This window comes from Hipposideros armiger, unplaced genomic scaffold, assembly GCF_001890085.2.
Source record: "Hipposideros armiger isolate ML-2016 unplaced genomic scaffold, ASM189008v1 scaffold_3, whole genome shotgun sequence".
Classification (NCBI taxonomy): domain Eukaryota; kingdom Metazoa; phylum Chordata; class Mammalia; order Chiroptera; family Hipposideridae; genus Hipposideros; species Hipposideros armiger.
Genome location: NW_017731353.1, coordinates 5,017,536 through 5,035,956, shown reverse-complemented (window position 1 = coordinate 5,035,956; position 18,421 = coordinate 5,017,536). Strand labels below are relative to the sequence as shown.

The window sequence follows — 18,421 nt, the reverse complement described above, 5'->3', positions numbered from 1 at the left end:
GGGAGTGTTATTCCGAGTGTGACAGTCACACTGTAGGGGGTCACTGGAGGGCTTTCAGCAGGGAAGGGATGGAAGTAGTTGTTTTTTCAAAGGGCGCTGTGGGCTGCTGTGTGAAGGGTGGGGGCGGGTCAGGGGCACCAGTTCTAACCCCACAGGATGAAGGAAATGGGGCCTGGACTGGGGCGGCGGGAGTGAAGGGAGCCACCGCATTGGGGTCAATTTTGAAGGTTGAGACAACAAGATTTGCCGATGGAGTAAACGTGGGAGAGGAGGAGAAGAGGAGACTCAAGGGTGGTGGCTGAGGCCGGGCTCTTTGCAGGGGCAAGCGGGCTAGAGGCCAGAGGCCCGTTAGCGCCCGCAGAGCCGGGCGCACAGTGTGGCCTTTGCGGGAGGCGGGCCTGGGATTCAGGCACAGATGTGGGGGTCATGAAGATGCCGCAGGCAGCAGTGCAGCGAGGGGCCCCCCGAGCACATAGATATGCAGAGGCTGCTCAGAGGTCAGTCAGGTAAGGGCTCAGAGCCAACATGTATGACTCCATTTATGCCCCCGTCTCCATCCTATGGGGACACACTGACACTTTAGGTGACAGCACCCTATGGAAGTGCCCACACCTCATTCTGTGCACAAGCGTCCACTACTCTCCTGTCATTGCCCACTCACGCCCCGACCTCCCCTGGGGGATGCCTGAGCTGCCTCGTCCCCTCCCCAAGGCTCCATTTCCTTTCCACCCCTCAGCCACCACCACCCCACATCGACTGCAGTGGAAGTGCTGTTCCAGCCCCAGGGAGAAAAGCAAGAGGGTGACCTGCGGCAACGGTCATGCTGCTCTGAGCAGAGACCCTGCAGGAAACTCTAGAAGGAGCAAGGAGGGGACACACGGCACTCACGTGTTGAGGAGGCGGGTGGTCATGCCGTGCACCAGCTGCACCACGTCTCCATGCCGCACGGGTCTCGGCGGGTTGCTCACCTCCAGCTGGTGCCTGGGAAGACACAGTGATGGCTGGCTGCACGGTGCCGAGCCGGGGTGCCCAGCAGCCACACGCCCGCAGTGACAGGGGCTCCGAGTGCTCACGTCCGGGCAGCCTGTACCTTATCCGAGGTGAGCTTGTGTAATACAAAACACAGGCATTCTATCGAACTATTTTCTGGAAGCCAAGGTCACGTGATTCTACCTGCCATGATCACATTCTAGCTGCTGTTTTGTCTACAAATGCCACAGTGATAGACATACTGCACGTGCTCAGAAATCCTTCTCTCACAGACGGGATTTTTGTGCAGCGAGTGCGTATTCAGGGCCCATTAGGTCCCAACACTGAGCTGGGTGCTGAGCGGACGGCTGGACAGCCAGGCGTGGCCCGTGCCCCAAGTCACTGCAGTAAGAGGATAAGCCAGTAGACAAGTAAGAAGCAAACCGACAGTCAGCGGTTGTGTGACAATGGATACGAGGACAGTGACAGAGAGAAGGGTGTGGCGCCTAGGGGTGGGGGACCAAGGCGGCCTCTGGAATTGCTGACCCTCAAGTGTTAATAAGTCAGAAGGAGCCAGCAGGTAGGACGGCTCCAGGCTGGGGGCCGGCACATGCAAAGCCCAGGGCAGGGGTCTGCCTTGCTGGAGAAACGCAGAGGCAGGCGCGCTGTGGCAGGAAGGGGGCTGGGGCCACGTGATGTGGGCCCTGCAGCCACGTGAGGGGTCTGGATTCCATCTGACGGCAGTGGAAGCTTGGGAAGGGGTTTGAGCAGGAAAGGGAGCTGTTGTAAGTTACATTTGAAAGGACCACTCGGGGGGCTGCTGAAGCTGGCGGGAGGCGGGAGGCGGGAGGGCGAGACCTGGATGGTTCCAGATCTCTTTGGAGGCAGAATTAACAGGACTGGCTGACGGACTGGAGGTGAGGTGTGAGAGTGAGAGAGACCTCCATCTGTGAGACCTGAGCAAGAAAAAGGCTTTTGAGAGGGGTGTTCTTGTTTTGCATGGAGGGGAGAGGGAGTGGTGGCCGAGGGCCGAGGCGGGAGGGGAGTTTGGGACAGGCCTGTCAGACACGGGGGGGAGAAACCGAGCAGGCAGTTCACTTCGGAATGACCCAACCTCCTGACCGTAGGCTTCTCAGCACCTAGCTGAATGCAGAGCTTTGTGGAAGGGCGTGTGGACAGACAAGACGGCCCAGGGCTGTGCCCGAGGGCCTCGTCCTGTCCACCAGGCCAGGACATGAGCTCTGTCGGCTGTACTTGAATTAAACAAACAAAGAGGTGAGCCCTGCCTGGGGGTCGCAGGACCTATACGCACCTCCCGGGGTCCTTGACGATCCACCAGTTGTTGACATCTTTGAAGGGGTAGCAGGTCACCTGCTGCTGGTGGGAGCTGCCTCGGCCGTTCTCATATCTGCGGGAGGGAGTCAACAAAGACACGTGTCTGCAGGTAGGTCGGCGAAGGGGCCAGTCGGCCTTTCTCCCAAGGTTCCTACAAACACCACCAGCCAGGTGTATAGGGGAAATAAGGATAAAACAGACAATACGTTTAAATCTAAGAGGGGCTAGAACGCGTGAGCCTACGCAGCGCTCGCAACGGGCAGGAAGCAACGTGGGACAGCCCGGGACGAGCTCAGCAAGTCCCTCCCGCTGGTTTACAGGCAGGAGCGACAAGACTCACAGATAAGCAGGTCTAAGCTCAAATTCTTTTTGTCTCACAAACCTCTTCATATAAAGTGAAAGTTGGTAACAGCAAAACTATAAAAGAACATTTTATAATTTTCCAGTTACAGCGGTTGTTGTCCTTACATCATGGGGTAGGTGTGCTGGTGAGAATGAAGCCAGCAGGGCACGGGCTTGCCGAAGGCGTTCTTCAGGGTGACCTGGGAACCGTAAGCCACCTCCAGGGGCTGGCCTTGTGTGATCCGAGCTAGGCCTCCCTGAGAGAAAGGCAAAAAGTGGGGAAGTGAGAGAGAAAGACGCGTTGCGCTGGCCTCTCTCTGACAGCCACTCCCGGTGGAGGGAGGGAGCACTCGGGAGGCGGCAATCATCACATAACTAGCTGTAATTATACACCACACAACCTTGTCGTATTACAGTCCGTGGTCATAGCTGCCACTGCCACTGACTGAATGCCGCCTCTGGCGCTAATCCTTCCACACATATGCACTGTCATTTATAATAGTTCTGACCAGCATCCTGAGATAAGGACGATTTGTTACGTATGTTTAAGAAATGAGAACACAGACCTGGGTGAGCTAAGAAAGTTGCCCAACCACACAGCTGGCAGTCGACAGAGCCAGTGCTGAGGAGCAGGTCCTGGCTTCAGTCCCCATTCTAACCACCTGTGAGTACGTTTTACCATCTTTGCAAAGTCTGTATGAATGAACGTGCGTGTTTGTGTCCTCTAAAGCGTGTGTATGGCCCAGAGTCTGGAGGATCTGCCACGGGTCTCCAGCACGTCACCCCAACGAGAGCTGGCCCTTCACCTCTTCCCACACCATCGGTGTAGTCAGAACTAGTTCAAAACACTGAAGCGAGTTCCTCATTTCTCGATCTGCCTTTTCCTCTAATGCTCATTTGATGGTGTTTCTATAAGAAGCTCTGCGTCTCCTGAGGTCCTTTCTCAGGTGGCTGTGGCGTGTCCCTTCTTACCTCTAGGCTGGCCTGGAAAGCGCTGGACATGATCTGGTCGTGGGGCCCAGACCGGTAGAGCAGAATCAAGTGGACGTAGAAGAAGAGCAAGTACATGACGACCGGGACGACCACAAGCGCCACCGTGCGGGACAGCATGTGACAGAGCACAGACACCTGCCAGACAGGGAGGGGTCACACTCCGCCACCCCACATGCGCACTGCAGGCTGGGGGAGGGGAGCGGCGGGGGGGGGTCAGCTCCCCTCCTCCCAGGCCTGTCTTCTCAAGCCTCTCCACCGGACACCCCAGTCCTCCCATCCCACCCTCCTCAGCACCCCGCGCAGGCTGTTGGCTCTTACATTTGACAAAGTCCGGTCCCCTATCAGGTGCCAGGTGTGGACAGCGGCAACCCCGAGCACCAGCAAATAAGTGAAGGCACCCATGTATTTGATGCTGAAAAGCCCGATGGAGAGAAAGCGCCCGTGAGACACAGCCCGGGGCAGACACAGACGCCACCTCAGACCCCTGGACCAAACTCACCCAACAGCACAGGCGCAGGCCACTCCCGTCAGCATCAACCACAGCCACCAGCTCAGGGAGAAAGGCCTGGGGGCAGAGCGGAGGAGAGCTGGGAACAGGTCACCAAGGGTCCCCTGAAGGCTCGGAGACCTCTTGGGGTCAGCTGGCTGCACCGAGGTCCAGGTACAAGGAAAATGGACCCTCACCTCCCAAAACATCAGTCTTGGCAGGTTTCCTTCTTGGCCACAACGTTTCTCCAGTTAGTTTAAGTTACAGAAAAATGAGGATGTATTTATGAGGTCATGAGCCAAAGGCCAGTCTCGGTGACTGAAAGGCAGTGAGCAAGCAGCTGCCCAGAAGGAAAAGGCCTTGGCCCATCTCAGGTGGACGGACCACCCAGACTCCTCTGTCACTAGGAAGGACACATCCCGTTTTCCATACCTGTGTTTTTGGGAGTTGGAGAACTTCAGGTAGGACAGCACGGCCAATAGGTTAAAAAATATTAGCACTGATTCCAAAAGCATTAGCCTTGACTGGGTGATCAGAGCGTTCTCTGTTGGAAAGATGATGTAAGTCAGTTGTAAGGAACCAAAGAGCAAACGTATGACAACGTAAACACCCACAAAGAAAACATACATCCAATGTGTCAGACTGTGAAGGTGGGAAGATCAAACACAGGGTGGCTGGAAGGGGACACGCTCTAGACCATGAAGGCCGATCCCTAGGGGTGAATCACGCCTGCTGAGACCTGTGGGACCTTGGACAAGTCACTGAGCTTTCCTGAGTCTTCGTTTTCCTCATTTGCAGAAGTAAAACTGACTGTGCAGGGCCGCTGTGAATGTTCTAACTCGGGCAGCACAGGGCCTCAGAGCCATCACTCAGTAAACACAAGTTCTTTTTATTTATTATATATGTGAGCTAATTTCATTTGTTTATAAACCTGGGCTGGAAGATTCTTTCTGAGGAACACCCAGACAGAGGCCTGGGAGGTGATGGAACGAGGGAGGTTATCAGTAAGCGTACGCAGGTGCGTGCCTGGGTGCCCCAATTTGTATGGCCGCACACGCTGGGAGTGGGGTGACTCCCAGAGTCACACGTGGACAAATCGGATGAGTAGAGGCTGCTGCACGGAACACATCTGTTAAGCCCTGAGCTCTCCAGGGCCACACACTGAAACGTGACAAAGGCCAGCGCTCGGTTCTTCCCAGCACCACATCAAGGCAGCCAGACGCCCAGGTCTCACCGATGAGCATCAGCAGAGCAGCTCCCATGGCGGCACAGTGAGAAAAACGGAGCTCCCACACAATCTGGTAGGCCATGGGGACCGACAGGGCCCCCGCGAGGGCCGGCAGCAGGCGCAGGGACCACACGGGCACGTTGCTGCTGTATTCTAGAAGGCAACCACAGCAGGGCTGAGCACTGTGCACACACTGCCGTCATTACTGCAGGGGTTTTCACAGAGCGTCACAATCCTAGGCGCTAAAACCAAAGCGTATAAGCCCGGGGACCTCATGAGGGACACAGTATGCAGTACAGCTCCGAAGGCTTTGAAATGAGCTTTATATTCAAGGGCCAGCTCTCATTCAGTGCAGGAATGATGAGTAAGGACCTGAAATTAGTTAATCCTGATTTATAAATTTACCCCACCTACTTCTAAAAATATTGTGGCCACACACATAATTTACACGTACAAAAGGTGAGATTAGGTGCCACATAGTGCGTGCCCTGTGTGCCAAGAACTAGAAATAAAATAATTATTGTAACTAAACACTAAGATAGTCACCAGGCTTTTCGCAAGTCTTTCACTGGTACCCAAACAATTTCTCACACCCTGGACTTAGGTTGGTAAGCCACAGTTGTGAATTCCCACGAAAGCCACTGCCACTCCATTCTAATATGTGCACATGAACAAGGGAAGTGAAAACAATCTTTTTACCTGCTCCAATTCTGTTCCACAAAAAGTTACCGTCGAATCCTCCTAAATAACCTAAAATAGAGGCTTAATCAGTAACGACGCCATTCAGCAATATTTCAGGGGCGCAGGCAACCAGGACACAATGGTAAATAAACAGGGCGGGTCTTCTGCCCTCCAGAAATTCCACCTACAAGTTTTAAAGGATCCTACCTCCCAAGGCCAGCAGCATGTGGCCAAAGGGCGGTCCACTGCCATCCAAAAAGAAGACCCGCTTCATGTAAAAAGAGATGTACTGCCCATAATATACTTCATCGAAACTGAAAAACAAATTCACATTATATTTCACTCTAAATCTCAGCTGTAAACAAAAGACGCCAAGATACATGTATGCCTATGTTTCCAGATGACTTCAGGGCGTGGTCAGCAGTAGTCGGATCTCCTGCACCAACTACCCCGGGTCCCCAGATGTGAAGAAATGTGTGTGGCATCATCCATCCACAAGGACAGGAAGGAGAGCTCGCCAAGCTCAGTCAGGCACTTTGGGGGCCTTCCTGACAGATTCTATTTCTCTCCCGTTTTCGATTTGGGGGTGCGTGAGCCAGCCCACTGAAAGGCCTCACGGACACGAGGCTAATCCCCTTGTCCACCAGCATGTCTGTGGCCAAAAGTCAGAATCAGACCTCGTGACCCAACAAAATGGTCGCAGGTATAAAAAGGAAACACGTAGGAATCAACTGCATCAAAACATTTTCAGATGATGACACGAAGGAATGGCGGTCAATTTTTTTAGGTGAGGTAATGCTACTGTGGTCGTGTGGCTTTTAAGAATCCAGATCTTTTAGAGATATATACTAAATTATTTATGAATGAAATATAATGTCTATGATCTGCTTAAAAAAAAAAAATCCACTGCAGGGCGTGGGTGGCTAGGAGTTGATTAACTGTTGAAACTGGGTGATGAATAATACACTGGTGAGGGAGTCAATATACTATTCTTCCTCTGTTTGTAGATGTTTTCCATAATAAAAAGATAAGCAAAAAAGAACACGTGTATTAATCAGATAATAAAGAGCCCTTTAATAGTAAAAGTAATCATTTCCCATTATAAAAAAGAACACATTATAAGGTCAGTGAGGAATTATCAATACTTCCAAATTCCTCAATCTTTCGTCCTCCACTGTCTAAGTCTTAAATGGTCACCTGAGGCTACTGTATCTGGCTACAGACCTAAGACTGAGCAGGTGCACTCTGCAGGGGCTTTTCTGAGGACAAACCAGTCAGTCCTCTGTCAAAAAACACCCATCACCAAGAAGCCCGGAATTTCACGCTCCCATTCATGCTGTTTAAAAAAGGCACTTCCTGTCACCAATGTGCTGAACAAATTACAGTTCCTTCCCATTCACCCTGAAAGGCATTTGGCTTACACCACAGCCCTTGGATAGGTGAGTTGCCACAGTCGGCTCAGCAACCCCATCAAGGTCAGGACCACGATGTTCAAGTTGACATCAGCCGTGACCACCACAGGGCGCTGCAAAAATCCCAACATCTTGTGGAAAAGCAGGCCCGGGAGAAGTCCCTGGAAAAGAAGGCAAGAGCTGTCATCAGTGAATGGGTGGCAACCAGGGAGGCTCACAGACACCAGGAAAAGGACCCCAGATGCACCAGGGAGAACCAGGTTGTGGGGTCATCGGAAGTCAGGAGGCACCAGCAGTCACCCAAGGTGGGAACTCGGAAACCTCAAGACTGAAGAACATTCACTCATTCAACAACTGGGTCCAGGCCCACCCGCTGAGGGGGGAGGCCATTCTTAATGAAGGAAGCGGCCTCCTCCGCGCCCACCGGGGCAGGGTGGCCGGCTTACAGCCCTCTGACCTCCAGCTTCTAAGCCTCAGAGCCCCATCTTGCCCAAAGCGCCTCCCTCCTTGGGGCACCACCATCCCCCGGCGCCCCCTTTCTCATCCCGAGGGCACATCTGCACCCGGTCGCCCCCGCTGCCTCCCTGAGGCTTCGTCTTCCCTTGAGCGCCACCTCTCTTATGGCAACACCTGTCCTGGAAGCGCCCCTTCCCTCCCTGAAGCAGCATCTGCCTGGCAGGCCCCGCTGCTCTTCCCGACCGCTCCATTTCTCTTCCGCAGGCTGCGCTGGTCCCGGGCCACTGTTTCCCAAAGGTTTCACCGGCCCCTGGGTGCGCCGCTTCTTTCCCCGGGTTCAACTGTCACGGCGCCCTTATTCTCCACCCGAGACTGCATCTAGCAGCAGACACCCCCCCACCCCCCGCCTTTTCTCGGGCGTACCTGCCCTCGGCCCCGCCCCCTGCTCGGCCAGGACCCGAAGCCCCGGGCTCCAGCTCGTCCGCAGGCCGCGCATGCGCCTCCGGCACTGACTCGCCCGGGTCCCAACTGGGCTCTCGTCCCCGGTGCTGCAAACGTACTAGTGTTTCTTGAAGTCCCTGGAGAGCCTGTCCCCTGGCTCGGCCACACCTGGGATCCGCCGAGGTGCGAAGACGGTTGGAGGCTCCAGCCTCGCGAGGGCGCGGGCGAAGCCACTCGGCACTCAGCACCGCCCTGCTCGGCGCTCGATTCGCCCCGCCTGCGGGGCTCCGCAGCGCGCATGCGCACTGGGCGAGCGCCTCACGGATTTTTGTCACAGGCTACGCAGACGCCCGCTCTCTCTAGCATGTTAGTAGCGGTTTTGGCGTTCCGGGATTCCTATGAACACACAAACATCTTTTAAAACATCCGCATTTTGCCCAGTGTGGCGCGGACCCACCGTGTCCCGCGAGCCTGCCCGGCCCGCAGCACCTTCGGTTGAAGGAATTCACTCCCGTGTCGTCGTCGGAACCGCACGGAGACCCGGACGGTTAACCGAGAGGAGGAGCCTGGTCCTCAGCCCCGCCCCTTCCTGATCCCTCCTCTACGTGCACGTTAGTGAGGACGAAACGGCCCCTGCGGATTTAATAACAGCCATTATGGGTCTTGACTGTTGGCAAGGTTATCTTTTTTCACGTTGGTCAGCCCCGCGGTAGACGACATCGGTTAAGAACGTCATGGTTCCTTCTGACTTAGGCGCCCAACGCGGGAGAGAAGCCGGGGCTCAGCCTGCTGTGGCGAGGGCTCCCGGCCCGGGAGGGCGGGGCTGGGCCGGCCGCCGCCTGGAGCTGTGGGGACACCCGTGGGCGGTGAGTCCAGGAGTGGGTGTGGCGCTGGAGCTGGGAGACGCGCAGGCCCAGGTCCCAGCCTTCCAGTCGAGAGGCTCGAAAGGATCTGCCTGGGGGCGGGCTTTCCTCCCCGAAACTGCTCAGCTTACTTGGGGACAGTTTGTAAGTTGTGCACATGCGTAACTGGTGCCAGGCGGTAGGCCGAGGGCTGCCCACGACGTCTTTGAATCCGCACCGCCCCAAAAGGTAGGTAGTTACAACCCCCGTTTCACAGTTAAGGAAACGGTGACCGAGGAATGAAGTGGCTCCTAAGGCCACACAGCTAGATGGCAGAGCTGAGAACTGCCTGAACCCAAATCCAAGCTCTTGACCCGTCACTGTCCTGCCTGGCCGGTCCTATTTCCTGTCCCAAAGGGGAGCACGATCCTCTCCTTCCAGCAAAAGGGAACTCGATTCCCCAACAGAACACAAGGAAGCAGATGCTTATCTCCTCTGACGCACCCTCCTTCCCTGCGAAGTGGGGGGAGGGCAGCGGGCAGCCGGCGGCCATGGGCAGAGGCTGAGGATTGCGAATCAACGCCAACCCATTTGGAAGATGCTCCTTAACCACAGGTTTCAATCTCTCTTCTCCCCATATTGTTTTAAAGCATTCCAGCCAAGTCACTCCTAACTTCCAATGTAAACTGTCTCTAAAGCGAAAACTTGTATTTGTCTCTCTAGTCAAATGACAGAATGGAGGGACACAAAACCTGAGAAAGCATGTTCAGCTTTAGTTTGTTTTTGTTTTTTTTTAACTTTTTTTATTTAAATAAGGAGAATCCTTTCTTATGGAAAGAGCTAGTACAATCACATATTTGAAAGGAGAAACAATAGGTACTGAATCGGAGGGAAAGGGTGAAGGGTGAGCGCCACCATGGCCTGGTGAATCCATGATACCATTTCCCATCCTAGGTAAAAGCTTCCCCAAAATAATGTATAAACAAGCTGCACATTCCACCTTTAGCCATCGTCTGCCCTTTCAAATATCTGGTCTACATGAAAAGACACAGAGAGGAAAGGCCAAAATAAAAACAAAAGGAAACAAAACCCCCTTCAAGAAAAACCCACCCCCCCCAAACCCTTTTTACTATGCAAGGCATGAGGTCAAAAGCTTACAGTACAGTATCCCCTTTAAACAATGGAAGAAAGTAATCCACACAGAGCCTTAATAGAAATTTCTACTCTGAGGATTCGTAACATGCTGAAGACAGGGCCCTGGGGATGCTACCCTCTTGGAGGCCACTCAACTGGGGTGGAGTAACGGTGAACAGCAGGTTGGACGCGTCTGGAAGATCACTAGCCCAATCCACGCTGGTGGTCCCCGTGGAGAGTGCAGCCAGGGGACAGTGTCTGATCCCAGCACCGAGCCCACTCCTGTTCCATATGATGTGTTTGTCTTAGGTCCATCTCACATGTGCTAACAGGAAGAGCTGGCTTTCAGGAGTCTGCATTGCCATTCACAAGAGAACATGACCAAGCACAAACACTTTAGTATCCTTGCTTGTTGAAGGCCATTTCCAATCGACCTTCAAACCTAAGCTTGCTCTGCAAGTGAAAAGGGACAAATACAGAGGAGAGGCAGCGTACAGCTTCTTGGTGGAGGGGAACCAATCAACAGGGCGGGGACTTGACCAGTTTGCCACACACTGCCTCCGTGGGCCAGCTGTGCACGCGTCTGCACACGCTCAGCCTCCTTGGCTCTAAGCATCCGTCACAAACATCCACCATCCAGAAGGCAGATCCAGGAGGCAGGAGGCGAGGGCACTGCTGGAGAGAATAGATACCAATAGCTAACGAGATACCTCAGTATCCCTACAAGTGGCTGGAAAAACCACGGCTTTCAAAACGGACAGATTTTTCTGTGTGAGTTATTGTTTTCCCCCTTAAGGAACCTAGAACCAGAAGTGTATGATTTGCAAGTTTGAAAACAATAATGTGGATAAAGGGGGGTGGGGGTAACAACAGTAAAGAAAACCAGACCAAATACAGCTGGCAGAGAGGTCTTCAGTGGGTGGGTGACGCCTCTTGGATACACAACCCCTCTGGGATCTCACCCGAGTAGTTGACAGGAACAGACACTACTGCAGGGCCACTGGTGGCCCAGCAACGGGCTAAACCGTCAATGGCCAGGGCCAAGCCGCCAGCATCAGGACGGAGGGCGATTTTAGCAGGCAGAGGTGCAGAGGGCTCTGACACCACCTCCACCTGAGCAACAGGAAAGGTAACTCCAGGTTTTCGCCTGTTCCTGCCAAAGGCTCCAGGACGTCCTGGCAGAGGCCTCTGCATGGACCTGTGATCTGAGGACAGGGTTTGAAACCAAAATAAGACCCTAAGTCCTATTACGTTGAGCTTGGCTCTAAAACCACACGAAAGGAAGAGAGGTATTGCACCTTCAAACATCTCTGCACTAAAAACTGCATTTAATCAGACCAAGGAAGGGACGGGGTGTTGGGCAGGCCTTGGGGCCTACCCTCTGCCCCCACATTCCAATTTAAAACCTGTATCTTAGTGGGAAAGAGACTGCAGCTTGGGCACACAGAGGTGGTGAAAGCACTGAACTTCACATGCAATTTCCTGGCCTTTCCTGCACAGAAAAATTCAGACATTATATATAAATAGAGCAGTGAAACATGTACTTTTTCTTCACCTAGACCTACAACATCAATACATATAAATAAATTCTAGTGTTTTGTTTTTATTGGGGGGGGGGGACAGGACATGGGTAGAGAAAAGGGCTGGAGAACAGGTGACCCTTTAAATTTTTCTCAAACAGGAAGTACTGTCACTCTGATGGCAGGATCACCTGGAGGGCATATCTTGAGTTTGTAACAGCATCCAGGACTGTTCTGTGGATTTCAAACTGAGAAAACCTTTTTCCTTTGGACGTACATTGTGCACCGGATTTAGGTGTGGGGTCTGGCCGTATTTCTAAGCGCACAGGCGGCAGTGTGTGGCTCCCACGGGGGCATCCGGGCAATGGAGGCAGGGGAGCGGGGCTACAGCCGGGGCAGCTGGTCTGAGACAACGGTTGGCGTCTGCAGGGGAAGGAAGGGCGGAGCAGATGAGCACACGGAGCAGGTGAGAGGGGGCAGCCCTTCGAGTGGAGACTTCAGAGTAAAGATCAGGAGATGAAGAAAAAAAAGACAAGCAGGTAAAAAGTAAGGTCTCAGGGTGGAGGCAAAAGAGGAAAAGCTCAACGCCACAGATGAAGCAGTAAAGCATCTTGCAGGAGAACTGGCCCTCTCCAGATGACGCCGGGATGAGAGCCGGGAACCTGTGCTAGGGGGCTGTTCCCCCACTTCCTTCAAGCAGTAAAAAGCAACTCCAAGAGTTACGGCAGCAGTTCCCAAGGTGCTTTCCCCATGTTCTACACCGGACACAGCTCAGAAACCCAGTCTGAATGGCTGTCACACGCCTGTGGTGACAGAGGGTGGACTCTGCGGGGCACATCCCCGCCCACCGACTGCTGGTCCTCCAAGCCAGGTCTTCCCTGGATCCACCAGCAGTGCAGGCAGCAGCTCCTTTACGTAGAGGGCTGATGAGCTATCTGAAGGGCATGTATGAAACTTGAACTATCCCCTCCCCTTCCCTTGGAATGACAGAATCTGGGATGATTTCCTTCTAGTTCTTATTTTAAAAACAAATGAGAAACACTCAGCATACGATGGCTCACGAACGTTTTGCTAGAGGCGGCTCTGCAGACCTAGGAGGCTGGCCTTTCTGTGTTTGGAACCACGTCAGCCCTGAACACGCCCTCTCATTGGACCCTGCCCTGGCTCAGGCCCCTGTGTCCCAACAGCCTGGGTCTGCTGCTAGGAAAGAGCAGGAGAAAAAGGAAGCCCTATCAGCAGCCTTACACGCCGTCTGTGCACACCTGTCACCCCGGAGACATACCTCATGGTTTCTAGTCAGTAGCTGCGTGAGGGGTGGAGGACCAGGAGCCTGCCGAGGAAGAGGCTCGGGAAGAAGGCAGGAGAAGGGCATACTATGGAAGGCTTGCAGCAAAGGGGTGCGTGTGGGAACAGCAGACCCTGCAGGTGCTGGAGCCGCACAAACAGAGACGCTGATGGCCTGTGGTGCTATCAGCTCGCACTGTCCAGGCCAAACCAGAAAAGACCAGTGACTTTGTATCTCCATGATTCACCTCCGGGGCCAGCAGTCAGCGTATCCACCAGCTTTAGAAGAGTCCAGGACGGAAATTCTGTGTGATTCTTATGCTGAACGGCATCGGGCTCCCTGTGAGCTCCCTGCGGTCATCGGGCCAGGAGCTGGAACCCAGCTGAGACCCAAGCCCCCCTTACCGCTCCTGCCACTGCTTGAGAGCACGCAGCTGGACCTCAGAACATCACGGGCTGTGTCTTAAGTAACCTCTTCCTTTCACAAACGCCCTCCAAGTTTAACCACCAAGAGGGCAGGAGGGGACACACGAGTCATCTCTTAAGGTACCGCGCAGTGATGTATCAAACCAAACAGTAGAGGGGTTAAAGAAACTGCTGGGACAGAAGAGGGCTCAGGGAAAGGCTGGCGGAGAACAGAGAAAAGTCCAGCTGCACACACATAGCTTGCGTTTTGTTTTCTTTTCCTTTCTCCTTTGTAAAAACCTTGGATGCTTTTTAAAACAAAAAGCCTCAACCTAAAGACCCTGCTGCCAAACCACTGTGCTGGGGCCGGGAGGGGAGGAAGCACTGCCAAGCGCACCCTGGCTGAGCAGCAGGACCGAGGGGGCAGGGCGGGAGGCTACTCTGCCATCACTGTCAGGGCGGGTGGAAAGCAGACGGGAAGGGAGCCGTTTGTTTCGTATTAAAGCAAGCAGGTCAACGCCACAGGTCCACGGTGCAAGCTGGCTGGACAACGGAGCTTTCGGGAGTGGAGAGGAGAAGGGAGTCTCTCAGTCCGGGCCAGGAGGATGGAGGCAGGTGGACGGCAGGTCTGCTGAGATTCTAAGCATCCTGGGCGCTGAGCCAGAGTGGCGGCACTGTCCTCATGGGGTGAGGCGTGGCTGGCCGAGCACCTTCAGGCCTTGCTCTCCTCCACTTTCACCGCCCGAGGCTTGATGGCTCCGGTTCGCTTCATCTGGGAGGCGGCCAAGGGGGCCTCCTGCAGTGTCACGGCTCCCAGGCTGGGTTTTTCATCCACTCGTTTTGCCTTTGGACAGATGAATGGGAACAGAGAAGTCACCCTTACGCAGAAACAGCTGTCTGCATACATAGTCCCACCCCCTACCCCTGCTCCTGAGTCACAGAGAAAGCTACCCTAACGGCCATCCTTCAGCTGAGGACAGACTTAGAAGCGACTCTCCTAGCAAGGACATGGTGACGCTGCTGCCCCCTCCCCGGGGCGCTGAGTGCAGTCATTCAGAGGCAGGAGGACGCCGGGCCCTCCAGGAGCTGTGCCCATGGGCCTCTGCAGGAGCGGCACGCCCATGGCCAACCGGAAGGACCCTTACAAATCAGTGCACCCCATGCCCGCAGGTGGGTGACAAAGGCCCTGAGGAGACCTGGCGTCTGATGAGGGGCGCGGGCCTCCGGGCAGACTTGGTCCTCCCTACTCACACTGCGTGGGAACCTTTCCCAAGGACATGAGTCTGACCTCAAGATTCCCAGTCAGGGTCCCACTAATCAGCAGGTCTGCACAGGGGAGTGTGTCAGAGGTACCAGCCTCGAATATCCCCCCACACCGTGGTGTGGACTCTGGAAGAAAGCTCTAGAAGCTCAGTCCAAGCAATTCATGGAGCGACCCTCCCGGGAAGCAAGTCAAGAGGAATGAACGAGCAGTCACCTTCCACCTCCGCCAGCCAGGAACGCTGCTGTATTAAAACTCACGCCTGACAGGTCGGGGCTCTGGAGTCCCGGCACGTTTTAGAGTGGCAGCGAAGAGGACAGTGCCAGATGGCAGAGAAATACCTTTCGTTATGAAATGAGAAAACGCCATTCCACCTGGAGCCCTCCCGGCCGGACAGAGACGAGACACGGCACTTACTAGAGCTGGCACGCGCACGCACACACGCTCACACACGCGCCTGGCTCCCAGAGCCGACCCACAGACCTGACGCCTTCACGGCCCAAATCACTACGAGGGATCTGGCGTCGCCTCCTCACGACTCCGCATCCTCCCTTCTCTGCAGGACAAGGAAGGATCCAGACGCCCGTCAGGAGGCGCAACGCCTTCAGCAGGAGGGACTTGGGCGTCTGGTGCCTGGCGCCATGCTCTGAGTGTAGGGCATGACTCTCTTTACGAGAGTAGCACGCAAAGGGGTGGGCAGTCCCTCTCTTTTGGCGCTTGAGATGGGCCTAAGCGCCCGGGGCTGCAGGGTCTGGAAAGCCATCTTCTACCTGTTGAACGTAGTGTCCCTGCACAGAGCCCATGTTAACTGCTGATCCAGAGGGCTTCCCACTGGGGCTAGCAGAGCTAGGCCTGAAAAAACCAAAGGCAGGGGGTGAGAACACACGCGTCGCCACGGAGACGGAGTCAAGCCCGGCGCGGCGGCCCTGGCTGGGCTCGCGGACCTCCTGAAGGAGGAAGACAAAGACCTCGGACAGCCAGAGTGCAGAAGGGCCGAGGGCGGTCGTCATCGGCGGCCTGGCACCTCCAATGCGGCTCACGGAGACACACGCGAGGGGCAGAGGCCGAGTCCCTACTGCGGGCAGGCGTGACCAGATGGATGGACGGATACTAACCGTCTCTCAGGGTTTGGAGGGTCTGGACAAACATGATTCTATGAGCAGACAAAATGTCTATAAACCTGACATAAGAATTACGCGAAGTATTTTTCTAATCTCCACTTTTTTTTGGTGGGGGTGGGTGGGGTGCAGAGAGACACCAAAAGGAATGAACACGTAGAGCATCTTTCTAAACGTGTTCCATTGACCAGACAGCTATTAATAGTTTTAGGGACGTTAACTAGGTGCTACGTGAAAAAAGATTTCGTCATAAAAAAGCATGAGAAGTGCTGTGTGCAGAGTTCCACAGGGCTCTGGACAGTGACGGGGGGGGGGGGGGGGGGGGGGGGGGGGGGGCACGGCTGCCCCACACAGCACACCCCCGGGGACCTGACTAGGGAACCCCTTACTGGCAGGGCATGCCTTAGCAGCCCTGTTTCCAGAAAACTTGGGAAATATTGGGTTGTCGGAAAAGTCATGACGAATTTTTTGTTTTTTTTTGTTGCAAAAATGCCTCATGACTTTTCCGACAACCTAATACTTCTCCATAAAAATACACAAATTTTCCCAACCCCAATGAAACACCAACAAAACAAAGGCTACTAGTTAGTAATGTATTTTCTAAATAATCTCTACGGAATAAAGCTGCTGCCATGGACACACTACAGGGACACAGGTGACTCTTGTTATGTGGGCTTCTGTTGTCTGGACTGGCTCAGGGACGGCTCTGTAGCCAGCTGCTGAGTCAGCCTGTGACAGCTGGGAGATGACAGCATGTTCACACTCCAGGCTTCCTTCTTTCTTTCAAACTACAGTCATTGTTCTGTGCTGCTGCCCACGTATATATTTTTCTTACAGTTCTGTTGTTTTGGCTTATGTGAAAAATATGATTGGAAACAAAGCAAACTAACAGACAAAAATAAGTGAAGCCGAAAGAGTGAAAATAAGAAAAGATGATGAAATGGGGAAAAATTCACAAAAATCCCTTTCTCTGGAAATGTGGTTGGAAGGATGGAATGATGTGACAGGAGGATGCAGCCTCGACATTTCAGGAGCAGCGGGACAGTGACCATGACAAGGATGGCTTGCAAAGGCGGTGATGTGATTTGCGAGAGCTCCACAGTTGGTCAGGACCGCTGAGGCTCTGAAGCCCCGCTGTTGGCCTCACGGGGAACGGCATGCCACGCGTGTCTGTGTAACTCATTACAAACATGTAACAAGAGTCAACTGTCCCAGCCCCTGGGCCCAAAGCCAGAGCACGCTGCCTTCGCAGCCCTACAGAACCACGGGTTCTCTGACTTCTCAAGAAGTAAGTAATTCAACAAAGGAATTCATACAAAGCCATGTCCCAATCCAGTTAAGGGACCTGGGCCAGTTACTGGAGGTGGAGGCAGGTAGAGGAAGCAAGGAGGTGCCAGTTGGTCCTGCGTAAGGCGTGGCCCACAGGCCCAGCAGTGACAGGTCAAAGGGCCAGTCCAGGGGCCCTGGAAACACAGCCCCGGGGAAGGAAACCCCTCCTCTTCCAAGGTCTGTGCCTCCTTGGCCAGTGAATTCTTTTGTACAAGATGGTGAGAAAGCTGTAAGCAGTCAGGGTTGGTCCCGACACTACTAAAAGATTTGCTGTTCCTTTTCCTCCTTTCCAGAAAGCTCTCCCAATCCAGGGCATTTTATGATGATCCCAAGTCCTAGTTTTCCCATGGCTAACTACAGCACAAGCGTGTTCCAGCACTGGAACACCATGTGACACATCAGCCACAAAGGGGACCGAGCCTCAGTGCCCTTGCGCTGTTCTCCCCGGGCCCTCGGATTCTTCTGGTGCACAGACCCCCTGCCCACACCACAGCTCGACTCTGGGCAACCCCCACCCCGTGGGCATGTCTTTACCTGTAGGTCTGTGGTGACGGCACGGAGCCTCCTGAAGGAACATTCTGTTTACTGTCGGCAAAGTGGAAGCCCTTCATCTCCATCTGAGAGGACTAAAGAGACCAGGAAGTGAACACTGCCACCTGATGGCCCTCGTGGACCTGCCCTGCGCAGAGCTGGTGTGGGCCCCCGAGAGTTTCTGGATAGAGAGGCATCTTCTAAAGGAACCTGCGCTCCCCCCCTCCCATCCAGGCTGGAGGTCTTTCCTGTAGAAACAGGAACCATCCGGGTTGTTCTTTTTGAAGTGGGGCGGGGAGCCTGACTGTGCACCGCCACGGGGCACTGACCTGGCTGTGACTGTGACCCCTCTACCCGAGAGGCCGTCCTCGGCAGAAGCCCCAAGAACCAGAGAGGAACGCAGGTACCTGGACCTCAGCCTCAGACAAGCTCTATTTGGATCTCCAGGTGCGTCCCCGGCCAAGGTGAGGACTCAGCCGTTGTTCACACACACCTCCCTTTCAGCCAGGGCATCTCACGCACACCCAAGCTTGTTTACGTCACTAGCTTACAGGTAAAGTGGGGGTTCCCACCACGGCGTCCTGAGAGGACTTCCCAACGAGCAAGGAATCAGTGGTGTGGTGAGGCCAGGAGCTCGCACCCCGACCTCTGGT

The 18,421-nt window shown here is 54.4% G+C and overlaps 2 protein-coding genes across 13 annotated transcripts in view; both read right to left on the bottom strand.

The window, feature by feature from the left end:
- Positions 1-8,676, bottom strand: part of POMT1 (protein O-mannosyltransferase 1) — a 15,795-nt gene extending 7,119 nt beyond the window's left edge. For 2 of the 6 annotated variants that reach the window (XM_019638750.1, XM_019638759.1), the window contains exons 1-12: positions 8,464-8,676; positions 7,457-7,608; positions 6,243-6,349; positions 6,054-6,104; positions 5,361-5,507; positions 4,559-4,670; positions 4,139-4,204; positions 3,958-4,051; positions 3,619-3,774; positions 2,773-2,903; positions 2,282-2,377; positions 889-981 (exon numbers count right to left, since the gene is read on the bottom strand). In XM_019638750.1, coding sequence (XP_019494295.1) covers positions 889-981; positions 2,282-2,377; positions 2,773-2,903; positions 3,619-3,774; positions 3,958-4,051; positions 4,139-4,204; positions 4,559-4,670; positions 5,361-5,507; positions 6,054-6,104; positions 6,243-6,349; positions 7,457-7,578 — 1,175 coding nt within the window. In that variant the 5' untranslated portion in view covers positions 7,579-7,608; positions 8,464-8,676. Of the gene's footprint in view, positions 1-888; positions 982-2,281; positions 2,378-2,772; positions 2,904-3,618; positions 3,775-3,957; positions 4,052-4,138; positions 4,205-4,558; positions 4,671-5,360; positions 5,508-6,053; positions 6,105-6,242; positions 6,350-7,456; positions 7,609-8,077; positions 8,131-8,326; positions 8,442-8,463 lie in introns of those variants that run through there. The other 4 variants (XM_019638729.1, XM_019638739.1, XM_019638715.1 and 1 more) reach the window with 3 other exon arrangements.
- A 1,275-nt stretch (positions 8,677-9,951) lies between these two features.
- Positions 9,952-18,421, bottom strand: part of PRRC2B (proline rich coiled-coil 2B) — a 75,877-nt gene continuing 67,407 nt past the window's right edge. For 4 of the 7 annotated variants that reach the window (XM_019638634.1, XM_019638644.1, XM_019638654.1 and 1 more), the window contains exons 30-32: positions 17,772-17,863; positions 15,561-15,642; positions 9,952-14,373 (exon numbers count right to left, since the gene is read on the bottom strand). In XM_019638634.1, coding sequence (XP_019494179.1) covers positions 14,242-14,373; positions 15,561-15,642; positions 17,772-17,863 — 306 coding nt within the window. In that variant the 3' untranslated portion in view covers positions 9,952-14,241. Of the gene's footprint in view, positions 14,374-15,273; positions 15,347-15,560; positions 15,643-17,771; positions 17,864-18,421 lie in introns of all 7 variants that reach the window. The other 3 variants (XM_019638681.1, XM_019638693.1, XM_019638671.1) reach the window with 2 other exon arrangements.